At 59.7% G+C, this 21,564-nt stretch overlaps 5 protein-coding genes across 5 annotated transcripts; all 5 read left to right on the forward strand.

The window, feature by feature from the left end:
* Window positions 1-4,325: 4,325 nt before the first annotated feature.
* Window positions 4,326-6,137, forward strand: LDBPK_190970 (4-coumarate:coa ligase-like protein; the record flags this gene model as incomplete). The annotated part of the gene is made up of 1 exon (XM_003860225.1): window positions 4,326-6,137. One exon carries the CDS (start codon window positions 4,326-4,328, stop codon window positions 6,135-6,137), a length of 1,812 nt encoding a protein of 603 aa, XP_003860273.1.
* Window positions 6,138-9,094: 2,957 nt separating this feature from the next.
* Window positions 9,095-11,527, forward strand: LDBPK_190980 (hypothetical protein, conserved; the record flags this gene model as incomplete). Its single annotated transcript, XM_003860226.1, has 1 exon — window positions 9,095-11,527. The coding sequence occupies one exon, from the start codon at window positions 9,095-9,097 to the stop codon at window positions 11,525-11,527; it is 2,433 nt and encodes an 810-aa protein (XP_003860274.1).
* A 2,302-nt stretch (window positions 11,528-13,829) lies between these two features.
* Window positions 13,830-15,407, forward strand: LDBPK_190990 (tRNA pseudouridine synthase A-like protein; the record flags this gene model as incomplete). The annotated part of the gene is made up of 1 exon (XM_003860227.1): window positions 13,830-15,407. The coding sequence occupies one exon, from the start codon at window positions 13,830-13,832 to the stop codon at window positions 15,405-15,407; it is 1,578 nt and encodes a 525-aa protein (XP_003860275.1).
* A 1,042-nt stretch (window positions 15,408-16,449) lies between these two features.
* LDBPK_191000 (hypothetical protein, conserved) lies at window positions 16,450-17,337 on the forward strand (the record flags this gene model as incomplete). The annotated part of the gene is made up of 1 exon (XM_003860228.1): window positions 16,450-17,337. One exon carries the CDS (start codon window positions 16,450-16,452, stop codon window positions 17,335-17,337), a length of 888 nt encoding a protein of 295 aa, XP_003860276.1.
* An 868-nt stretch (window positions 17,338-18,205) lies between these two features.
* LDBPK_191010 (phenylalanyl-tRNA synthetase, putative) lies at window positions 18,206-20,107 on the forward strand (the record flags this gene model as incomplete). The annotated part of the gene is made up of 1 exon (XM_003860229.1): window positions 18,206-20,107. The coding sequence occupies one exon, from the start codon at window positions 18,206-18,208 to the stop codon at window positions 20,105-20,107; it is 1,902 nt and encodes a 633-aa protein (XP_003860277.1).
* Between the last annotated feature and the right edge of the window lie 1,457 nt (window positions 20,108-21,564).

Raw genomic sequence — 21,564 nt, forward strand, 5'->3', positions numbered from 1 at the left:
ACCACACTTCAAGTGCCCGCTCTGTATGGGGAGGCCAAGCAGCCGGCAGCCTGCCCTCGGGTATGGACAGCGGGCTCTCGGTGTCGGCGGACAGGTGTGGGTCAGCGCGGTGCCGCAGAGACCTACGGCCATGATCGCGTTCGTACCAGTGCGCTGCAAATTGTGTCGACGGTCCCACAAATATGCGCATCCACCTCCTGTGTTGTCTCTGCTCTGGCTGCGTTGCGGTGGCGTTGAGCGTGATCCCGGGCCGAGCCTGCGCTGTGTGCTGCCGTGGCCTTGCGCTGGACTGAACGACGCCGAACGGTGTTGGTAGGGCCTGGCTCCTTGGCGAATCCTCGATGCAAGTCTGCATTCTGCGAGAGGAGGGCATGCCACCACGACATTTGGCCTCGCGGGTTATCAGCGTGCTGGTGCAGCAGTAGGAAAGAAGAGCGGCTGTCGGAGTGAACGGCGGCATAAACAGGCACTCAGAAACAAGAACAACACAAATACGCAGCATGCGCGAAGCGCAGCGTGTGCACGCTCTGCATCGGCGACAGAGGATGTTCTTCTTTTCCCCAGCACGACTTCATTGATTTCTCTCCCCCGCCCTCCTCTCTGTTCCCTCCCTTTTTCCCACTCTCAGAGCAGCACACTCCGATGCAGCACACGGTCGCCCACTCACACCTGTACATACAAAACAGCATCCGAACTCAAGCGCACACATACATACACGCACACACACAGCCTGATTCCTTGTTCTGATGTTGTGCGTGCGCATAGGTACATACATATAGATGCAAGTAGAGAGAGTGTGTCGTGTGCAGGTCTATCGAGGAAGGGAGGCACGATGACGCGTCTCGCCTCTCTTCTCCTCCCTCTTCTTACCTCCTGCACCGAGTAAGGAATTATGCGATGCAACTCCCTGCAGTGGGGAAAAGGAAAAGGGAAAACACGAAACAGACGATCCGGCTGTTTTGTCGAGGTGGTCTACGGAGAGCGGACGTGCTAGGCCTCTTCGGGAGAGGCGATCAGGAGGAGCCACACGCGTGCATCTCCTTCCGTTCCCCTTCTCTCCACGTTCTGTTCCTCACACTTTAGTCGCGAACTTTTCTGGCTTTTTCTCTTCGTCGACGTTGTCTCTCTTTCCTTCTCAATGCAAAAGGGTTTCGCCTTCGTGTGCCGAGGGAGGGGGCCTCCGCTGTTTCTTTCGGGCGGCCTCCGGCCGCCACACACGGGTGAATATACGCATGTGGGGCGTGGTAGCTTTCTTTGCGCCCCTCTTACGTTAGGGAAGATGTAAGCTGGTGCTTGCTATCTTGTCTGTGCGATCAACTTGATCCCACCCCGGCCAGCCATCCCCCCTCCGTTGTCTCTGCCGCCGGGCGCGAGGCATGATGGATGTGGGAAGGAGTGGGCGTAGCACTTTCGTGGAAACTATCGAAACGATAAGCATCAATACCGTATGAGCGGAATGCAGAGGTCAGCTGCCCGGCCTACCCGGCAATGTCAAACACGTTTGAGACATCGCCCTTGACCAGGTGAGAACAAGGGATGATACTCCTCAATGGAATAACTCCACTCTTCGCTCGCCCTCTCGCTCTAATCGCACACGAGTGAGGGCAATAACTGCGCATGCATGCATATGTCACGGTGAAGGCGCTGCCTCGGACAGCGAACACTAAGGACGGACCCCAGCGGCGCCCCCTCCTCCGAAGTCAGCAGGTGCGTGCACGAGTTCTTGCGGGAACGAAAAATTGCGTGTTTTTTTGTTGTTTGCTCGCTTCGCTCTTGTCCCACCTTGCGCTCTCTTCTCGGGGGCATAACGGCGCGGCGGGAGATCACGGGAAGGGCGGTTGAGCTGCTCTTCTTTCACACACACGCACTCTCTCTCTGCGGCAACGGCTACCTGAGTTGTATCTCTCAGTGGCAACTCCAGCCTCCACTTCCTATGAGAATGGGCCCCAGTGGACTTCATGGCCCCCTTCTCTCTCGTTAGTTTCACTGTCCGTGCCCTCTGAGTAAGACCCCCGCCCATCCGACCCCCTTCGTATCTACACCCGGTGGGGCAGGAAACTGGAGGGATGGACGGCACGGCATTCTCGTGCGCACACAAGCACAGGCATACACGTGCATCTATACTCTTGTAGAAGAAACGCGCTCTGTGCCGGCCTGTATGACCCTCGATGTGTAAGCGGCACGACCGCACACACCGCCCCAGAAGTCGGATCGATGAAGACAGTTATGCTGACGCACTAACGGTGTTGGTGTAACTCTCTCGCTTTTCCTCTTCCATCTCTCTCGCCCCCTATCGCACGCTGGCGAAGTAAAAGGCGTATGCGCATATGTGTATGTCTGTGTGTCCTCGTCAGTGGGAAGCTCCACCCCCCATGCATGGCGACATGCCCCGGCATCCTCCACTCCCCCTCCCCTCCTGCTCCTTTTCACACCTGCCCTTCTCGCTTTCACCTGTTTTGTGCTTCTGTTTCTCATGTCGTGTGACTATCCGACTCACTATCTCCACACACACACACACACACATACGCACGCACGCGCACCTCTCTCGTTTCTCTCCGCATGTCATGTGCGGCTATCCCTTTGGTGGGGTGTGTGCCTTCATTGGTTTATGTGCTCTTTTTTTCTCGTGTGTGTTCGTGTGGTCCTTCTCTCACACCCTCACATCCTTTCGAGTTAAACACGTCTCTCTTCCCCCTCCTATCGCAAGATTAGCTGCATTGCGACGTTCCCTTTCTCACGCACACGCACACACCCACCCTCTCTCCCTCCCTCGCTTGGCTTCTCACTGCATTTCGAGTAGTTTCTTTGCGTGTGCGCCCATCAAGCGACCTCTCCCCCTCTCCCGTCGTCTGTGCTCGCCCTGTAAGGCGACAACGCACAGACAGGTGTAAATAGCAAAAAAAAAATCGCTCTGCCGCTGGCCCTTCCCCGTCTTTAGCTTTCCCCTGCTTCTGAAGTTCATGAGAAAAACGAGACAAGTCTTCTGTTCTTTCTTCTATCTTAGTCCACTAGCACAATACAAACTCACAGCAAAGAACGACAGGCACACGCACACACACACGCACACGCTCAGAGTCGCAGAGGGCGCCTACTTCAACTGGACGGTGACACCACGCTCTCTCATCTCTACGTTTCGCGCCACACACCCGCACCCTCGTAATCCTTCTCTCTCGAATCCATAATTTTGTTGTTGTTGGAGCGTGTGCTCAGCCGTTCGGCCATCTCACATCAGTTGTGCCGTGTACTTGTGTGTGCGACGTGACTTTCTCCCTCCTCCCTCCTTCCCTCCCTCCCCCTTGCCTTTCTTTGTTTTTTTTTCCGCTTCCTTTTATCTCCTCCTCCTCCGCTCTGCTTGCCATCGACTTGTTCTGCCTACACGTTTCCGAACGCAAAAAAAAAAACGGGCGGCTCTGTGACTCGATCCGTCCTTTTTTTTCCCTCTTCTTCGCTCCACCCCTTTTCGAACGCTTCGCTCTGCTTCGTCTTTGTCTCGTTGCTGCTCGTTTTTGTCCCCTGCCTCGCTCCCTCGCTCTGTGTGTGTGTGCGTGTGTACGGCCCCCCTCCCGCTACCGCAATTCGACGTTGCTTATTGCTTACGAAGTTTCCTCGCTATTTCTTCTCTGTTCTAAATTGTTCTTGCCCTTTTATCAGCCGCCTCCCCCTTCCCCCCTCCCTCTTTTTGTGCCAGAGTCCGTCATTGACAACCTCCCCTCCCTCCCTCCCTCCCTCCCTCCCCCTCCCTCCTCTCTCGGAGTCCCTGCATTACATACAGTCACGCATACGGCCACCAACCGAGAAAAATTCAATCAAACGTGCCTCCTTGACACGCGAGTTTGACGCGATCGTTCTTCTTCATCGCTGCATCTTTTCCTCTGCTTCTAAGACGTTTCTTCTTGTTTTCGTTGTTGTCGTCCGCGTGTTGCCCCGGGCCATTTCCTCGGCCTCTCTCGTGCCGCCCTCCCCCCTTCTCCTCCCCCCTTCTCCCCTGTCTCTTTTTCGGCTCGCCTTTTTCAGTGCTGGCGTGCGCTGCGCCTCCGCTCAGATTCACGGATAAAGACACGGTGTCGCGCCATCATAGCACAGCGGCAACGGGAAAGAAGTTGTGCCTAGTATTCTCTTGCACCCATACATACACTGTCAGCATGCTCCGCAATAAGATTCGGTGGGCGAGCGTCCTCGGTGCGCAGCGCTGCGGTAGAGGTGTTGCTTGCCGTAGCAACGGCCTGCTTGCTGGTCGAAGCATACCCGTTGAAGCACCGCGCGCGTTGACGGTGTCGTCGTCTTCACATGCCCTGACGCCGTTCTTGAGGCCCGTCGCGGCAGCCATGGCACTGACGCAGCAGGTCCGCTTTGCCTCTACGACGTCGACCCCCTCCGCTACAGCCACAGCCACGTCGGCCGCCGCAGATGCGGGAACGCATGTCTATAAGTCGCGGTTTCCCTCGGTGATGGACAAGGTGAACACGGAGAGAACCCTCTACGAGTACCTCATGAAGCGTATAAAGGCGAAGGACCCGAAGAAAATCGCTGCCGTTCAGGCGGAAAACGGCAAGGAGCTGACCTACTCCAAGGTCATACAGGCCACCGACTGGTGCGCGCGAGCGCTGTACCATCACGCCAAGGTCCGCAAGGGCGATGTGGTGTGCATGTGCATGCTGAATACTATTATTTACGGCCCTGTGGTGTACGGTGCGTTGCGCCTCGGCGCCCTCGTCTCCCCGGTGAACGCAATCGCGGAGCCGTCGCTTCTCGCATACTTCATGACAGAGACCAACGCCAAGGTCATTCTCGGCATGCGTTACTTCCGCAAGCAGCTTGAGGAGGCCGTCGCCATTGTGGAGAAGGACACGGGCAGGAAGGTGGCCATCCACTACCCGGAGGACTTCTTCAAGAGGTGGTACATCTGGCCTGTGCCGCGCAGCTACGATGGGCTGAAGGGCGCCTCCCTCGACGATACCGTCGTCATCCCCTTCTCCAGCGGCACGGGCGGCTTGTCCAAGGGTGTGAAGCTGTCGAATCGAGCACTCATCGCCAACTCGGAGCAGCTGGGGGCGGCCTTCGAGTTCTCGCCGGACGACGCGGGCATCACGATCCTGCCATTCTTCCACATCTACGGCTTCACTGCCTGTCTCAACGCTGGCTACGCCCACGGCGTGATGCAGATCGTCATGTACAAGTACACCGTCGAGGACTACCTAAAGGCGTCCGAGAAGTACAAGGCGACGATCAACCTCGTCGCCCCGCCGATCCTCATCTCGCTGCTCAAGAACGCGGACAAGGTGAAGCACACGGACCTGTCGTCGCTCAAGCGCTTCTGCTGCGGGGCAGCCCCGCTCGGCCCCGAGACGGTGGAGGCGATAGAGAAGATGCTGCCCAGAGTCTCCGTCACGCAGGCCTACGGCATGACGGAGATGGCGCCGGCCGTGACGGTGCCCAATGGGCTGCGGCACAAGGTGCCAGGCGCCTGCGGTGTGCTTGTGGCGGACACGGAGCTACGCATCGTGAAGGTAGACGACAGCCAGCAGAGCGGCACAGACAAGTCTTGCGGCATCGACGCAGAGCCCGGCGCGGAGGGTGAGGTGTGGGTGCGTGGTCCGCAGATGATGAAGGGCTATTTGCGCGATGAGGACACGGCCATGTGCATGCAGGACGGCTGGTACCGCACTGGCGACATCGGCAAGTTCGACGCTGAGGCCGGCGAGCTCGTCATCACGGACCGGCTGAAGGAGCTGATCAAGTACAAGGGCTTTCAGGTGTCGCCGGCTTCCCTGGAGGCGCTCTTGCTGACGCACCCGTGGGTGAAGGACTGCGTGGTGATTGGCGTGCCGGACCCGCGCGACGTGAGCTTCGAGAACCCGCGTGCGCTTGTGTCTCTCCAGCCGTCAGTGTCTCCCAAAGACGCCGTGCGTGCGTCGGACGAGCTGTACCGCTTCGTCATGTCGCGCATGCCCCCGCACAAGCGGCTGCACGGCGGTGTGCGCATTGTCAGTGAAGTGCCGCGCAACTTGTCTGGCAAGCTGCTGCGCCGGCAGGCCCGCAAGGATGAGGCGGAGCTGATCAAAGCGCAGATGGAGAAGGCGAGCGCGGCCAGGACGAAGTCAGCGAAGGAGGCGGCGAACGCATCCGCCTCGGATTGACGAGGCATAGAGACGGAAAAAGGGCTCCCGGAAGTCCCATGACAAGTATGAGCTCTCGCTCTCGGTGTACGTGAATGTGTGTGTGTGTGTGTGTGTGTGTGGGGAGGCGATTGGCGAAATCAGGGCAACCCCCCCCCCTCTCTCTCTTTCTTTTCACTCGTGCGGCACGTCTCATCACAGCTCACTCGTCTCCGCTGGGCCGTCACACACACACACACTTGTTGTATAGTGTACTGCTCTCTTCCTCTCTCTAATCTGAATGTTTTTTTTTTTTGTTTTGCACGTTGTGCTAGTTGTGCTCGATGGTTTTTTTGGGGGGAGGAAAGGGGCGTTGCTGCCGTTGGTGTATACCCCCGCCCCCCCTCCCCCTCCCTCGTCCGGGAAGAAGACCATTGCATTTCATTACGTGCGTGCGTGCTTCTGTCTTCTCCTCGTACTCCCTTAGGTGTTTTTTCTTTGTGCTCGATGTCTTCCTTCGACCTGTGATAATCTCCTACCTTTCTCGAAGAGTGGAGCCCCGCCCTCTTCGTGGCAGCGCCCGCCCACACACACACACACGCACTCCACCTTCCGGTTTTGTTTGTTTTTATCTTACGGCACCGTGCCATTGGCAAATCATCCCTTACTTTGTGAACGCTCTACGTATACACTCTTGTACCCCTGCCACACCTCCCGCGGCCTCGCACATGCACATACACCCCCCCCCCTCCCTGCAGCCCTTCCCCTCCTCTATCTCGGCTTGCCTTGTGTGTATGCCTTGTGAAACAAATCCCTCTCTTTCTGTCGCAACGATGCCGACCACACTGACCTCGTCTTCCACCCCTTTCTCTCTGCCTAACATGTGCTCAGCCCCCCCCCCAAAAAAAAAAATCTTTCTCGGGCGCCCGACTGTTTTTGTTTTTCTTTCAGCTTCCCCCTTGTGAACTTTACCTTCTGCTCGTCTACCAGCCCACCCGCAGCGAGCTCGCGCACAGACCCACTCACGCGCCTGCATGCAGAGGACGGCGTCCGCGTCCGCGTGCACCGGATGGGCATCCGTGTGCGTTCCTGTGCGTCATTCTCTATTTCCCCTCCCTCCCTATTTGTTCTTTCACTCCATCGCTTTTCGTTTACTGTCTTTTCTATGAATCCCTGATGATGCGGGCCACCTCAGCGTGGCACCACACTTCAAGTGCCCGCTCTGTATGGGGAGGCCAAGCAGCCGGCAGCCTGTCCTTGGGCATGGCCAGCGGGCTCTCGGTGTCGGCGGACAGGTGTGGGTCAGCGCGGTGCCGCAGAGACCTACGACCATGATCGCGTTCGTACCAGTGCGCTGCAAATTGTGTCGACGGTCCCACAAATATGCGCATCCACCTCCTGTGTTGTCTCTGCTCTGGCTGCGTTGCGGTGGCGTTGAGCGTGATCCCGGGCCGAGCCTGCGCTGTGTGCTGCCGTGGCCTTGCGCTGGACTGAACGACGCCGAACGGTGTTGGTTGGATCCGGTTCCACGACATAGCCGTGATGCAGCAGAGGCAGGTGAACTGTGGTTGTGTATGCGTCTGTTTCCGAAGATGTTCATGGTCGAATAGACACGCTGAGAAAAAGGCCTCGCTTGACTTTGCGCATGTGTCGTCTTCTACTCAGATGCGCGTACTACACGCACGTCGACAAGCCGCTTCCAAAAAGAGAAGCATGTGTGAAGGGACGTAGAAAACGGGACGCACAGCGGAACGGCGATGCATGCGTTGCAATGGTCCTGAAGAAAATGTGCGCTCGTCTTCGGTGTGTGGCAGCGGTAGTGCGCGTGCAAGCGCAGTACGCCTGGCACAGCGAATGGAGCACCTCCTTTCCTCTTTAAGACTTGTGCAGCCCGTGAAGACTTTCCCCTTTCCCTCGCCTGCAGTTAGCCTCAGGTGCGCACATTGTTGCCCTTCGCTGGCCGGAGTGCAAGAGGGGTCAACATGCGCAATGCTTCTTGCATACCCTCTTGGCGCACCTCCTTCTGTGTGTGTGTGTGTGTGTGTGTGTGTGTGTGTGTGTCATCAACTCTCCACACCTTCTCCTGTCGTGTTCATCATGTCACACGCGGACAACTGCACACGGTGTTGCCGCTGTCGTCACACAAGCGTTCTTATTCTGCTTCAGAAGTGCCATCGCTAACTACCGCCTCCGCATCCCTCGCCGGTGCTTCCGCTCAGCCCCACCCACCACGATCACCCAACTTCCTCCCGCTTTCGGCGTGTTTCCTCTTGAACAACGCTTGTCAAACAAACAGCGGGGACTACTCCGGCATCATCTGTAGCGGCCAACAAGCCGCCACCGCCCCTTCCCACCTTACCTATCCTCTTGCTCGCTTCATGCACGCGTAGCAGATAAGCGCCTCCAGAGCAGAAGCTCAAAGGGGGAGGCGCCCAGGGGTGGCACGTGTGTGCTGCTCCGCTGATTCAAGAGGTGATCATTGCGGGGTCTGCTGCGGGGCTCATCTGGCTGCCCATGGCAGCCCACGTGACGGCTCCATCTATGCATCCACTTCTGGCATTCATCGGTTGAGTGGCTGGTGCGGCGAGGATGCCGCGTCGGGGTGTTCACTGACCGTGTTCATCCCTGCCTCTCGCGTGCACCGCGGGGCACATGTGCAGGTGCGAGGCCTCTGCTTGAAATGGGCAGCTTTGCATCTTTTCGTTTACTCACTCGCCCATGTCTCCCTGTCTCCGGGTCGCTCACGGTCTCTGCACCATCACGCTCACCTACTCGCTCAGCACACAACCCCCACCCCTCCCTCTTTGCCCCGTGCACCCTTCAAACTGCGCGCATGCCTCCCTCCCTCTCCCCCCCCCCTTTATGTATGTGATCGCATGGGCGAACGCTTCATGCCAATGAATGACGCCTAACTAGTGTACCGACACATATTCGAGCACCAACGCGCACGCTACATTCGCCCACGAAGAACAGCGGAAGACGTCACCGCACCGGCAAGGATGGCCTCGGTTGTCGTTGTATCCGCGTCCTATGACAAGCAGATACGGCTCTGGGACGCTACCTCGGGTCGCACCGTCAAGAGCTTTGTCTTCCAGGACTCGCAGATCAACAGCCTCTTCTTGCTGCCGGATACGGGCTATCTGGCCGTGGCAGGCTTTGGGGCTCTGCGCCTGTACGACCTCGGCACTTTCCTGCACAGCGGCGGGGGCGCGGGAACTGGCAGTGGCGCAGGCACCGGTTGCAGCAGCAGCAGCAGCAGCACGAACCAGGCCCCGCCGGTCTACTCCTCGTTCGAGAGCCAGAGCTCGATGAACTTCACGAGTCTAGCGGCAGTGCCACTAGCGCACAACTGCAACAACGATGAGCAGAGCAGCACCATGTCCGGCTCGTCGCGTCAGCTGACGGACTCCACAACGTCGACGACGCTAAACGATCAGCTGCTCAGCACCGTCGCCATGGTGGACACAGCTGCGCTGCTGGGCAGCGCGCCGTGTCGCGAGGCCGCCTTCCTCCTTATCGCAACGAGCGAAGACGGGCACATCCGCTTCTTCGACACCCGATCCGCTGTAACACTGCGGATGCTAAAGGACATTGCAACGGGAGCCGCCATCACCTGCAGTGCCGTGTCCCCAGACCGTCGCTATCTGCTGACGGGGAACCAAATGGGCCAGGTGTCCATGTGGCACCTCCCCTCCATCGTCGCCAGTGTCGCGTTGGAGATGAAGGGCCTCTCGCACCACAAAGCCGCCGCGGCAAGCAAAATCTCGGATTGCAGTCCAATCACCGCGTCGGGCGGAGCAGGCACCAAGGCAGGGGAGGCGCAAACCGCCAAGGCTGCAGCGGTGGCCTCCGCAGAGGAGGAACGCGCAAAGGCTTTTGGTCGTGCGCCGCTGCAGGACATAAACTTCGCCAACGACTACAGCGCTATCCGCAGCATCGCGATAGAGCCTCTTGGCAGGTGGGCGGCCGTGGCGACCAACGTAGGCAAGGTGCACTTCATCCGACTCGCCCGCGACGCCTCGGTGCGCGGGAGCAAGGCGGCCACGGCCTCCAGCCGAAGCGCGACGCAGCCCCTGATCATCGGCGTTGCCACCAGCAACGACCTGCCGGTCACCCCGCCGGGGCAGCAGGACCCGCACGCTATGAGCCTCTCAGGCTCTGTGCAGCCATCGCCCTATAAGAGCCCCGGGAAAATATCGGCTTCCGAGAGCACCTCTGGTGTGCCGCCGCTGCGTCTGACACTGATGGGGAGTGCCAGCTCCTACGGCGAGGGCGGGGCGGCCAATAACAGCTACCACGGCCCACGTGAGGCCATCTACCGCTCGGCTTTAGTGGTAAACGAGCTCAGCTCAAACGCGCAACGCGCCTCGGACATGAGTGGGGATGGCATCGGCGGTGAGCTGGCGAACACGCGTAGCACCCCCAGCGGCGCCGCCTCGCACCTGAACAGCATGGGCGCTGTTCTCCTGGACCACGTCGAGCAGCAACAAAATTCGAACAGAAGTCGCAGCAGCTGCCCCGGTGGACACGCCTCCGCCGCGCAAGACGCGAAGCACGAGCAGCTAGCGCAGCCATCAGCCGCGACGAAGCTCGCCGAGCAGCTCGAGATGGAGGTGTTCGACACGATTCAGGCGCATTACAAGTACATCCTGCGCGTGCTCATTTCGCCCAACGCGGAGCTTCTTGTGACGTGCAGTGCCGACTACTCGGTCGGTCGGTTCTTGGTGCCGGCCGCCCTGCGGATCTCGTCTTCAACGGCGGCGTCCGCCAGAACAGACACAAACGCCGGCTCGAAGTCTTCTGCACTGGCAGCAGCGAACGCGCCTTCGCAGCCTGCCTCCACGCGCCCGAGTGGCACTCGAAACGGCGACGAGGGCACGGGGGAGAGCGAAAACGTCGACTCACGTATGCCGTGCTTTGTGCCCACGCAGGCGCTGGCGCCGACCACGGTGTCTCACACTGGTAGCGGCGACGATCAGCAAGTGCAGGTACAGGTGCAGCAGCATCAGCAGGGCGGCACGACGGACTCGAAGACGGACAGCAGCTCTCCGAAAGAAACCGAGACGGCCGCTGCTGCCGCCGGCAATACCAACAACGCCGCCGCTCCCGACGCGGCTGCCTCTGGTCCTCTTATCCACTCCTTCGACGGCATCGCCAGCCCCGGCCTAGGTGACGGCGTAAGCGACGAGTCGCCGCAGCCATGCATGGAGTTCCAGTCCCTCAAGCCGCTCACCGGGCACAACCGCTGGGTCTGGGACGGCGTCTTCAGCGACTGCAGCAATTTCCTTTTCACGGCGAGCAGCGACAACACCCTGCGCATGTGGAATGGGCTCAGGACGGAGCGCCCGCAGTCTGTCAGCTTTGTTGGGCACACCAAGCCCGTCGTGGCGGTGCTGCTGTGCTACGACAAGCGGCGCTTGAGTATTGGATAGCGCACACGCTCCACTTTGAAGCGAAAAGGGGAGCAGAAAGCGAGAAGAGTCACGGCACACGATGTGAAGTGGCGGGTATGCATCACCGTGGTGACGACGGCATGGATCTATGCGTGGGTGCGCCCTGTTTTTTTTTGTTTGTTTTTTTCGACATCTGAATGTGCTTGTTTGCGAGAGGGCGGGCGGGGGGCAAGGGAGGTGGATGAGGAGGAGACGGGATCGTCGTCATCGTCATCGCGCGCATCCTCTCATCTCCCGCCCTCCCTCTCCTCGAGCGGGTGCGGGCTTAGAGCGTTCCAACACAACATAAGTCAACGGAGCCCGCCCCCGCCCCCCCCCTCACACACACACAAACGCAAAAAAAAAGTTTCTTCCTGCTGCTGTGGTGGTGACATTGGTGGTGACCCGTGGTCTTCTGCAACGCAAGAGCACCCTCCAGATGGCTAGGCGTGAGGGAGAGGTAGTGGGGTTAGAAGGACCGGCTAGCGTGTGGCGGGGTGGGGTGGGGAGAAGGGCAGGGGAAGGGCCAGCGGGGAGGAAGAGGGTCGGGTGTCTCAGTGCATTGATTTGTGTGTGGGGTTGCCAGGGAGCAGTCCTGTCCTGTTGTCGTCGTCGCTTCTAGGAGGTTGTTACTGCTTGCGACGCGGCATGCGGCGTTGGCGAAGCACTGCCGGTGGAGCTGAGCACCGCGTCTCTATCTTCTCTCCTCTCCGCTCACCACCGCCGTTCACTTCATGGTGCGTGGTTCGGGGTGCTTGAGGGAGTTTAGCATCGCCTTTCCTTTGCTGCGTGGAGTGGTGATGTGCGTCGTGCCAATGTGTGGCGTTTCAAGTTGTCGTTGCTGTTATTCCCACTTGGACTAGGCAGGCTTACCCTTTCGTTTCTTTTTGTATATATATATATGTGTGTGTGCGTGTGTCTTTGCTTCTTCGGCTGGCGGTGCCTCCGACCCACCCACTCACCCACCCACCCCCTCTCTTGCGGAGTGCGCTGTGCGCTGCGTTGCTTGTGTATGTGATGGACAGGCCGAAGGCTTTGTTGTTCGGTACTCGTGAGGGTCTCATGGCGCGCTAGGGAAGGGTGGGGCGGCGGCGGCACGGACGGTCAATCATGTTTGGGTGCTGTCCTCTTGCTGGTCTGTGAGTATGTTGAACGAAGCAAAAAAAAAAAAGAAAACATTTTTTTACGCTGAGTCTCTCCGTCCCCTTTTCTGTTTGTTTTCTGAATGGATGTCGCCGAAAAGACGACAAGATGGCCAGCAGCCTCATCACTTGAGGGAGGGAAAGTAAGGGAGGGGCTCCGCCAGTGTATTGAGGTGGCGACGGCGTGTGGTGGAGGCGATTTACTTTTCTCGTGAGCGAAGCTGGCTGCGGACTGCCTCCGCGTTTCGAGCGCCTCCCTCCGAAAAAACAACACAGCAATAAAAAGGGTGTGGGGACATGCGTGCGTGCACCTGTGCGCACGTGCGTCCCCACCCCGCTCTGTTTGCCGGACCCCTCATCGTGCCACACACACACACACACACCTCTCGTTCCTCAAGGCAGCGTATGGATGACCGTGGCTCCAGTGGGCATCGCCTCCTCGCCCCTCCTGCTTTTCTCTGTCTCCCGTTGTAACTATCTGTGCTTGTGAGGGGGGGGCCTCTTCCAGGTGTGCGACCCGTCCACACACACACACACGCACAAGCACAGATACATGCGCACACTGCAGCCCCTCACTCGCACCCGCTCTGAGAAGCGCCATTCAAGTCTCCTTTATACGTCACACGGCGCGTGGCGTGAAGGAGACCATTTGACGGCGTCATTCACGCCTTCGGCTCACGGGGGCCGTCATGCACGCACCGACTGCGGCGGCACACATGTGGCGCACGCCCTCCGTCAGCGCACCTCGCCTGCGTCGATGCCTTAGCGCTTCGGCGGCAGCAGCGGCATCGCTCCCCTCAGCGCTACGGGTAGGTCAGCGCCACGTCACGAGCGCCACTGGCTCTTCCAACGGTAAAGATGGCGAGAGCAATAATACGAAGGATCACGCGGACGGCAAGGGGGGCGCTGTGCCTCCCTCAGCGACTACAACCGCTACAGGAAGTGCTGCCAGCCACGGCTTTCAAGGCTGGAAGCGCTTTGGCTCGCTCACCAGCGGCCACCAAGATGTAGGCGTTACAACGAGCCCGCGTAGCTCACCGCCGTCGCCAGCGTCGTCTCCGTCCGCCTTCTCCCCAAGCCAAGATGCGGCCTCCATCGTCGATGGCAAGACCCGCGACGACGAAGCTCGTCGACGCGCAACATCGGCGCGGCTCACGGACATGTTCGCCGACAGCGCGCGGCACTCGCGATGGATGCAGGAGCAGCTCCAGCAGTCACGCAGAAGCTCGGTGTACACGGAAGAGACGGCGGCGCCCCGGCTGGTGCGCTCTTCCTGTAGCGCCGTGAACGCCAATCAACGTGGTTACGCCGTCGACGAAGACGAGGATGGCAGTGCCGTATCGGACGCGGCAGATGCAACGGCACCAACAGCGTTGGCGGCCACCGCAGGTGCCGACGTGTTGGAGCAGGAGTTGCTGGACGACAACTTCCTGTACTACCCGCCGCTGGCAGCCATCGGCGAAGCGGGAGCTGCCGAGGCGACGCACACTCTCCCGAGTGGTGAACCGGAGAGGTACGTCCCTGGTCAGCAGGTCATTCCGCCCGGCATGACGCGCTACCGGGTGGATGTGCAGTATCAAGGCAGTGATTTTGATGGATGGTACAAGTCTGTGCAACGAACGCGAAACAGCAAGGATGCTGCGCCAGCTGGCAACACCGCTACTGCTGCGGCAGACTACGGCACTGGCTCCCGCCACTTCGCCAAGGTCGTGCTGGAGGAGGCGCTGGCTGTCGCGCTGGACGTGCCGACGGTTAGCGTCGTTGCCGCCGTCATTCCAGAGACGGGCGTGTCGGTGCGCCGCCTAACGTGCCATGTAGACGTGCCAAGCGAGGTGGAGCTGCAACCTCGCACCATCCTGCAGCGCGCCACGCTGTGGCTGCATCAACGTCGGCAGCCGCTCGCCGTTCTCAGCTGTCACCCGTGCCGTAACCAGGATTTCCATGCCCGGCACAGCGGGGTGCGGCGGGTGTACTGCTACCGCATTCTGAACCGCATTGCACCTCCCCTGTTTGACGCGGGGTTGCAGTGGCACGTGGACCGCTACCTCGATGTGCCGCGCATGCAGCGCATGGCGCGTCTCATGGAAGGGACACACGATTACGGCTTCTTTGCTGACAGCAAGATGGCGAACGCACTGCGGCGCGCTGCGGCTTCTTCTACCGGAAGCGGTCGAGGGGGACCGGTGGTGTCTTCGGCGTACAGCGCGGAGCATGAGCGGCTAACTAGTCACGGCCTGAGGCGCGGCGAGGCGCCAGCGGCGCCGAAGGTGACGGTCGAGCGCGGTCTTTCTCAGCTCGAGCGCGCTGCGGCCTTGCCAACCTTCAACGAGTACGGCCAGCGCGTCATCACGTACCAAGCGAAGCCGCACGAGTACCACAAGGCCCGCACAAACCTCCCGACCATCCGCACACTCGACAAGATTGAGGTGGTGCGGCAGGAGGACGAAGTCCTTATCTGGTTCGTCGGGCAGTCCTTCCTGCGCCATCAGATCCGCAACATGGTGAGCGCGCTCAAGGCGGGCGGCCACGGCCTCTGGGACGATCAAGAGCTCCAGCACGCCTTTCAGAGCGGCTTCGAGGTATCGCGCAAGAAGTTCAAGCGCGAGCGCCTGTCTCCGGCTCCTGCTCATGGCCTCACGCTGTGGGATGTCGAGTACCCGACGCAGCACCGGTCAGACTTCGTACCCTACGTAGATGCGGGACCTTACGAGCCCGTGGACGTCTCCACGCAGCACTAGCGCTGTCGCAACGACTGAAGGCAAGGCAACAGGGTGCGAAGGGCGGAGGGAGGCCGGGCACGGTGCTTCGCGCGTGTGCGCAGATGTCGGCATGTTGATGGAAGCCGGGGCGAGAACGCGGAGGGCTGTCGCAGATACGAAGGCAAGCAGAGAGAGGAGGCTCTCTCGTCTTACACTGCAGCTCCCCCTCCCCCCTTCCGCCCTTTTCGTGCTTGATATAGGGCTGGCTGAGCACGCATGCATGCATGTGTATCTCTATACATGTGCCTGCATGCGTGTGTGTATGTGTGCGTGCTTGTGCTTTCACAGAGGCGCTAAAACCCTAAGGCTAACAGAAACATGGACAACAAGGGCAAGTCATGTGCGCGACGCGATCGGCTTTCCCTCATTCCTCGCCTCCCCCTACTCTGTTTCTCTCATCGAGCGCTGCAGGCGTGCTCGGCGATCAGGGTCTACGAAAGCTAAGAGAGAGAAAGCGCGGGGGCCGCAGCGCGCAGAGGTAGCGGTACCAACACGCCTCTCTGCTTGCCTCCGTGGTTGGCGTGTTGGGTGATGGGCGCTTGGGAGAAACAGGGAGGAGCAAGGAGAGGACGGAGGCTTCGCATGCAGCGCCCTCTCCACACACTACCAACACCGTCCATGCCCCTTTACCCTCGTTTCTCCCAATGACCTTCGCTGCGGCGCCCCTCTCGCCCCCCGCCCCCGCCCCAGGTCGCTTGGAATGCTTTTATGCTAGTTGGGTGCGTGCTTCCCCCTTTTTCTTTTTCGCGGCGAAACCAATCGTTGCGTCTGTATTCATCCTCACCTCCCCATGTCACTGTCACGTCCTTCCTTCCTTCCTTCGTCTTTCTCTCTCTCTGTGGTATCATCAAGCACGCAAGCTCTCACACACACACGTATATACGCGACTCACAGAGCAGCGCCTGCACCCCTCCCCCTAAAAAAAGAAAAACGGGCAGACGACCGCCACCGGCATGCCAGCACGATCACCGCTACCTCATCTCCTTTTACCCCGGCCCCATCCCAGCGCTCCTCGCCAAAGATGTACCGCGCGCACAGCAAGGACATCAACCGGAACAAAAGTTTCCATCCCTTGACGTACCGCAACTTGCGCCGCGTCGAGCAGCTCAAGGAGGAGGCCGAGCTCAACAAGCAGAAGGCAGAGGAGCGGCAGAAGGAGCTGCAGCGCGATCAGGAAGAACGTCGTTACGATGAGCTGGTGCTGACAAACTCAGCGGACTCGCTCAGCGGCGAGCTGGCACGCTACCGACAGACGCGCAGCATCTTCGCCGCCGAGTACGAGGCAGACGCCCAAGCAGCCAAGGATGCGCCTGTAGCTTCACCGCACTCGCCACAAGTCAGCAAGCCGGAAGTGCAGCTGAAGACGTCCACCGGCGCGTCATTCCCCGTAAACAGCTTCCTCAGGAAGTTTAAGAAAGAGGAGTCCTACGGGTCGACGTGTGTGATGGTGAAATCAGAAGCACGAGACGACACCGCCGCTGCTGCTTCTAGAACAGTCGCCTCCGTGGAGGCAGAGACGTCCATGAGGAAGCGACCACGAGATGACGCAAAAAGCAACAGTCCCTCTAGCACCCACAACGGCAGCGGCTATGGTGCAGGTGCGACGAAGAGGAGAGGCGACGGTGACGAGAGTGCACCCGCTACTGGCTTTGTTACCAGCGCGGAAGCGGCGCAGCTACGAAAGGAGCTGAACCTGGCGCAGAAGCAGCGGCACGACCCACTCATGCGAGTAAAGGAGTACCAGAACAGCTGCGTCGCCGCCGCCGCTGCCAGGCAGCTGTCCCATGAGCAAGCGACCGGTGCGGTGGCAAAGCACGAAGACGATAAAGACAAGCTGCAGAGCCGCATCCGCGAGCTGTTGGCTCTCAAGAAAAAAAAAGGAGAGCCACGAGGCGGAAGGTATGCGTGACTACGTCCTCACTTTGTTTGACCGGAGATGCGAGCGCCCCTGCTGCGTTGTGGACCCACCGGACCTCTCCAGTTGAATTCGCTTCTCTGTGCGTTGGATTCTTCCCCACCCCCACCCCACCCTTCACCCCTCTCACGACGACCTGCGCGCAGGCAGACAACACACCGGCCATGCGCGAAAGGAAAAGAAGCATGCTGTTCAACAAAACGAAGGTAAACGCGAACTGCGCAGTTAGCGCGAAAGCATTGATGGGCGTTTCGACTTCCTCAACAGCTAGGAAGAGCGTACCGAGAACACCGCAACTTCTCAGCCATTTGCCCGGCTCTGTTCTTGGCCGACGTGTTCGTCTGCGTGTCGCCAATGCCGCCTTCCCCCCCCCCCTTGCGCGCCCACCCCGCTTTTCCTCGTGCCGCTGTGATGATGCACCTCTTTTCCACGTCACGATGGGCAATGACCTCGGCAAACACCTCCACGGCCTTGACCTCCATTCTCCTGTCAACTGCGTGTCGTACCCCTGCAACACCTCTTCCCTTCTTGCTGCTGCTGCCTCGGTGCAACGCATCTATCGAACCACGGCGGTGATGGCGACGACAACACGCGCCGCCATCTCCTCCTCTCTTCTCGTTCTCCAGCCTAGAAACGCGCACGTAGGCGCATATCAGCTTGCTCGTTTGCTGTTGGATCGAAGGCTTTTCCTTTCGGTGTTTCTATTCTACCCACCCACCACTGCCTGCTCCTTCCTTGCTGACGGCGTCGCTTCTCTTGAGCTCATCATCTCGCATCCGCGGCCCTCCCTCTAGCTGCCTCTTTTCCTGTTGAACGGAAGTATTACTCACACACACACACGCACGCAGAGAGATTCAAGAAGATGCCGACGTTGGCCGTGGCGAAGGACTACATCTGCCGGCTGATCGGCAAGTCCTACACAGACGAGGAGTTCAACGACCTGTGTTTCCAGTTTGGCCTGGAGCTCGATGACATTACGAGTGAGAAAGAAATGTTCATGAGGGAGCAGGGCAAGAGCGCAAAGGCGAGCGTGGCTCCGGCGGAGGCCCCTGCGCACCTTTCGGAGGAGAAGCTCTACAAAATTGACACCCCGGCAAACCGTCACGACCTTCTCACCGCGGAGGGCATGGCCTGCGCTCTAAAGGTGTTCATGGGGACAATGCCGCTCCCCAACTACCGCGTCCTCAACCGTGCCAACCCGCTCTACCGCATGACCGTGGAGAAAAGCGTGAAGAACGTGCGCGACTACGTTGTGTGCGCTGTCCTGCACAACATCCGCTTCAATGAGCGCAGTTACAACAGCTTCATCGACTACCAGGAGAAGCTCCACGCCGGGTTGGCCCGCCGCCGCACGCTGGCCTCGGTTGGCACCCACGACCTAGACAAGGTGAACACGACGGACTTTATCTTCGCCTGCCGCCCGCGCGAGACCATCCGGTTCGTTCCGCTGCGGCAGACAAGGGAGCTGAACTGTTCAGGCAACGGCCTCGCGCAGTACTACGCCGAGGACCGCCACATCGGCAAGTATGTACCGCTGATCTCCTCCTTTCCGACCTACCCGGTTGTGTACGACGGTACCGGCCAGAACGTGCTCTCGTTGCCGCCGATCATCAACTCGCGCTACTCGGCCATCTCCGTGGACACCAGGAACATCTTCATTGAGTGCACGGCCCCGGACCACTACAAGGCGCAGGTGCTGGTGAACCAGCTCGTGTGTGCCTTCTCGGCCTACTGCGAGGATCCCTTCACAGTGGAGGCGGTGCAGGTGAACTATGAGGAGCCGACGCCAGACGGAACAAGGTCGCTTGTGACACCAACGATGGAGACGAAGGAAATGACGATGAGCATCGCACGCCTCAACTCGATCATCGGCATCGAAATGAAAAGTGGTGCTGAGTGCGCGCAGCTGCTGAAGAAGATGATGTACACGATCAAGGAGACGACGGAGAGTGAGGTGACGGTGACGGTGCCGCCAATGCGCACGGACGTCATCGGCGTCGCGGACGTGATGGAGGATGTCGCCATCGCGTACGGCTACGACAACATCGCCTACGTGGAGTGCAAGACCCATGGCCCTGTGACGCAGACGCCGCTGAGCAAGGTGGCGCAGCTGCTGCGCACTGAGATGGCCTGCGCAGGCTACACGGAGCTGCTGACGCTGTCACTCTGCTCGCGCGCCGATGCGTTCGAGAGCCTGGGCCGCGTGGACAACGACGTCGCGGCGCACATCGCCAACCCGCAGACGATGGAGTTCCAGGTGTGCCGCCCATCACTGCTCCCCGGTATTCTGAAGACGCTCGCGACGAACAAGTCGAAGCCTCTACCGCAGCGCTTCTTCGAGTGCGCGGACGTCGTCCTGCTGGACAACGAACGGAATTTCCCACCGGTGCTGGAGTTGAAGGCCGACTACGCGTCCTGTGGTGCGCGGAACCAGAGACACCTCGCCGCCGCGCACTGCAACGGCAGCTCTAGCGGATTTGAGAGCATTCACGGCCTCACCGAGCTCGCCCTACTCAAGCTTGGCGTCCCGTCGAAAGCGGAGATAGCAGAGGACTACGAAGGCGACTACTACACACTGGAGAAGGGCGAGGACGGCGCCTTCTTTCCTGGCCGCGCTATGGACATCATTCTTCACCGCGCTGGTCAGGCAGTGCGCATCGGGCACCTCGGCGTCATCCACCCGAACACGCTCAAGGCGTACGACATTCCGAGCCCGTGCTCTTACATGGAGCTCAACATCCAGTTCCTGTGCGTCCCTCTGTAAAGCGGCGCCGTCCGGGTGAGAGGAAACGAATGAAGGAAGGCGGGCGTTGATACGCGCACGGAGAGGGTGAGGCGACTTGGCCGAACGGCAGGAGGGAAGCCGGGAGTCGATACGACACCTGGGTGTGATTCTGTGCGTACCCACCGACTCACTCTTCCTCTCCGTCTCCCGGCCCACTCAAAGAGTGGGCATCTTAGGCTGCTTAGAGCGCAGAAGGTCGCGCACGGTGGTGAGTGAGGGAGCGAGCGAGTGGAGGGGGAAGTGCACGCTGCTTTGCCATGCTGCACCTCACGTATATTGAGCTGGAGCTGTCCTAACACCCTCGTTCCTCTCACTCCGATACCGCCACGCGCACGCACACGCCACCCCTCTCCCCCACACTCTCCTCCAAAACCCATTTCTATCTTCATGAGGCTGTGCCGCTTCTGTTGTCGTCTCCGTTTGCTGCGTACGTGTGTGCGTGTGCCGAGACGCGCGAATGCACAGGGAGCGCACAGCGGAGCAGACGAACGACAGGGGAAGTGAGCTACGGCGGGTTAATGCCTAAGTGGTCTTTAACGTATTTTTTGTTGTATTGCCGTTGTTTATCGTGCGGTGTGCGCCTCCCATCCCATCCCTCGTCCTTGGGTAGAAGACGGGTGTGACATCCGCACCTCGGGGCGTGGCATCTCAGGGCTCCGTGCATACCCCACTCTGTGAGAGGGGGTGGGTGGGTGCCTGTCGCGTTGTTGCGCGCGCGCTCTCGACCTTTTCCTCTTTGTTTATGCTTCTTCAAGTGCCAAGTCGGAGGGAGGGAGAGAGGGGCGGCTGGAGGGAGGAATGGAATTTCACGCAGCATGTGTGAGCAGAAGGGGGGGCTTGGATGCCGCACATGTGTCTGCCTCTATCGTTCATTTAGCCCCACCACCACAGCCATACACACGCGCCGATGCCCCTGTTGCGGTACGTGCTTCACTGAAGCGACATCGTAACATTTCGCTTCTCGCGTTGCTTGTGTTGTTCGCCCACCCATCACTCGGCAGAAGGATGCGAAATGCCGGGGAGAGGGAGAGCGATGGCCATGGCGAGAGATCCACGGCTGCTTGGAGAGGCACTGGAGGTCGAGTTCCCCGGCGTGGAACAGTTGTGTGCGCATGTGTGTGTGCACGTTCGAGCAAAGAAGGAAAGAGAAGGGAGGGATGGCGGGAGCCAACTGCGCACACCTCCTCCGTGTCTTTGCAGAGACTTGTAGGCGAGTGTGCCTATGGGCCGATAGCTGCGGACTGCGCCGAGTCTCTGCATCCGTACGCATGCAGACATGCTGACACTGCACAGGCAGCACTTGGTGTGGGGGTGCCCATCGATGCAATATGAAAGGCTGCATCGCCTCCCCTCCCTTCCCCCCCCCCCACACCCGGCTCCGCCCTGCTCACTTCAATTGTCTCCCTCTTACCGCCCCTTGCCTCTCCGCATAGCCG

The sequence above is a fragment of the Leishmania donovani genome, chromosome 19 (genome assembly GCF_000227135.1).
Source record: "Leishmania donovani BPK282A1 complete genome, chromosome 19".
Taxonomy (NCBI): domain Eukaryota; phylum Euglenozoa; class Kinetoplastea; order Trypanosomatida; family Trypanosomatidae; genus Leishmania; species Leishmania donovani.